At 51.7% G+C, this 2,063-nt stretch overlaps 1 protein-coding gene across 1 annotated transcript in view; it reads left to right on the top strand.

Moving 5' to 3' along the window:
* The window catches only part of LOC110331506 (keratin, type I cuticular Ha1), a 3,510-nt gene extending 1,882 nt beyond the window's left edge, over nt 1–1,628 (top strand). The window contains exons 4-7 of the mRNA XM_021212176.1: nt 43–204; nt 295–420; nt 629–849; nt 1,475–1,628. Coding sequence (XP_021067835.1) covers nt 43–204; nt 295–420; nt 629–849; nt 1,475–1,628 — 663 coding nt within the window. The remainder of the gene's footprint in view (nt 1–42; nt 205–294; nt 421–628; nt 850–1,474) is intronic.
* The last annotated feature ends 435 nt before the right edge of the window (nt 1,629–2,063 follow it).

Raw genomic sequence — 2,063 nt, 5'->3', positions numbered from 1 at the left:
AGACTCATTGAAGATAATAACTCTAAATTTATGCATCTGTAGGAAGTCAACACCCTGCGCTGCCAGCTTGGAGACCGCCTCAACGTGGAGGTGGACGCTGCTCCCACTGTGGACCTGAACCGCGTGCTCAATGAGACCAGGTGTCAGTACGAGGCCCTGGTGGAAACCAACCGCCGGGAAGTGGAGGAATGGTTCACCACACAGGTGGGCATCTGAACCCATGGTCTCTCAGGAACTGAGTCCCCAGGACTGTAAGGCAGGGTCTGATCCTGTCCCTCCCCTTGCCTATTGCAGACAGAGGAGCTGAACAAGCAGGTGGTGTCCAGCTCAGAGCAGCTGCAGTCCTGCCAGGCCGAGATCATCGAGCTGAGGCGCACAGTCAACGCCCTGGAGATCGAGCTGCAGGCCCAGCACAGCATGGTGTGTAGTGTCCAGACTGCTGCTGAGCAGGGTGGAGTTGGGAGGCAGAGTCACTGGGGTGTCCTTGGGGGTCTCTGTCTGTCTGTCTGTCTGTCTGTCTGTCTCTGTCTGTCTTCTTAGCTCTTGAAGCCTGTGACAGCTTTGGAAGGTCATGCAGAATCCTTCAGAGGGAACAGCTCTGTGACAGCCTTTGTCTTCTCCCCCACAGAGAAACTCTCTGGAGAACACCCTGACAGAGAGTGAGGCTCGCTACAGCTCCCAGCTGTCCCAGGTGCAGTGCCTGATCACCAACGTGGAGTCCCAGCTTGGTGAGATCCGGGCTGACCTGGAGCGTCAGAACCAGGAGTACCAGGTGCTGCTGGATGTCAAGGCCCGGCTGGAGTGTGAGATCAACACATACAGGGGCCTGCTGGAGAGCGAGGACTGCAAGTGAGTGCAGGGCTGGAAGGGTTTGATGAGAGCTCCCAATGGAGGAGAAGACTCAGGTGGACCGCCCAGGGATTGCCTATGTTAAGAAAGAAATGACACCTTCCCACCAGACATGCTCAAACAGAGCTTAGAAAACACCATGACCTCCATTAAAAACATCAAATGGGTTGTTAGCACAATTGTTGGTGTACAGAGTGAAACTTCACAGCTATGCTTTGTAGTGTACTATGATAACATGTAGGATCGTGTGAACTGTCTCTTTTTTACAATACTTCTTTGTGCAGAGAGCTTAAGATAGACCTTATCTTATCTGGCTGTGTTATTGCCCTTGGGTAGGTTGGAACAGTATTCTTCCAGTTCTCTATGTAAGAAAACAGAGCCTGGGAAAGACAGTAACAGACTCGAAGTCAACAGCTAGGAGAGCATTCATTTGGGGGTGTCTGTAGTACTTGTGGCTCTCTGTCATAGAGAGAGGCTTAGTGACTTACAGGTATTGTAGTAGAGGGGAACTGGGCCTTCTCTGTTGTAGGCCAGGTGGAATCTTAAGAGGACTTCTACTCCTGGGGACTCGTTGATGTGCAGTTTGCCTTATCTCAACTCTCTGTTCTACTATTCTTTTTTCTAGGCTACCTTGCAACCCCTGTGCCACAAGCAATGCGTGTGGCAAGCCCATTGGGCCCTGCGTCTCCAATCCCTGCGCCCCCTGCCCGGCCCCTGCCCCTTGCACACCTTGTGTCCCACGTCCCCGTTGTGGGCCATGCAACTCCTTTGTACGCTAGAACCTGGGGGATGTCAACAAGAGCAAGGACACAGGGCTTAGCACTCCAGATCCCTGACCTGGTTCTGGTTCCACAAAAAAAACAAACAAACAAACAAACAAACAAAAAAAACAGGCCTAAAACCCACAAACTGAATGGCCAGAGCAGCCCTGGGATGACAGTCCCAGAACCTGTGTCTTCAGCCTCCAGGCCATTCCTTGCCCACCTTTTTCTTCGGAAGGATCCTATTCTTCACTGGACCGCTCAGAGGACTCTGAAGTGCCAGCAGCCCTCCCTTGTAATCTCTCAATAAACTTTTTCCCCTGCAAAAGCAGATGCCCTTCTCATTGGTATTTATTTCTTGCCAACGACTCACCGCTTGAGGACTCTATAAAAAGCCACTTGAATGAAAGTCAGGCTTTATGATGGCTTGACTGTAGATGGGCAGATGGCTAG

Source organism: Mus pahari, chromosome 14, assembly GCF_900095145.1.
Source record: "Mus pahari chromosome 14, PAHARI_EIJ_v1.1, whole genome shotgun sequence".
NCBI lineage: Eukaryota > Metazoa > Chordata > Mammalia > Rodentia > Muridae > Mus > Mus pahari.
Note: the sequence above shows the minus strand (reverse complement) of the source record. Positions and strands in the feature narration are given on the sequence as shown.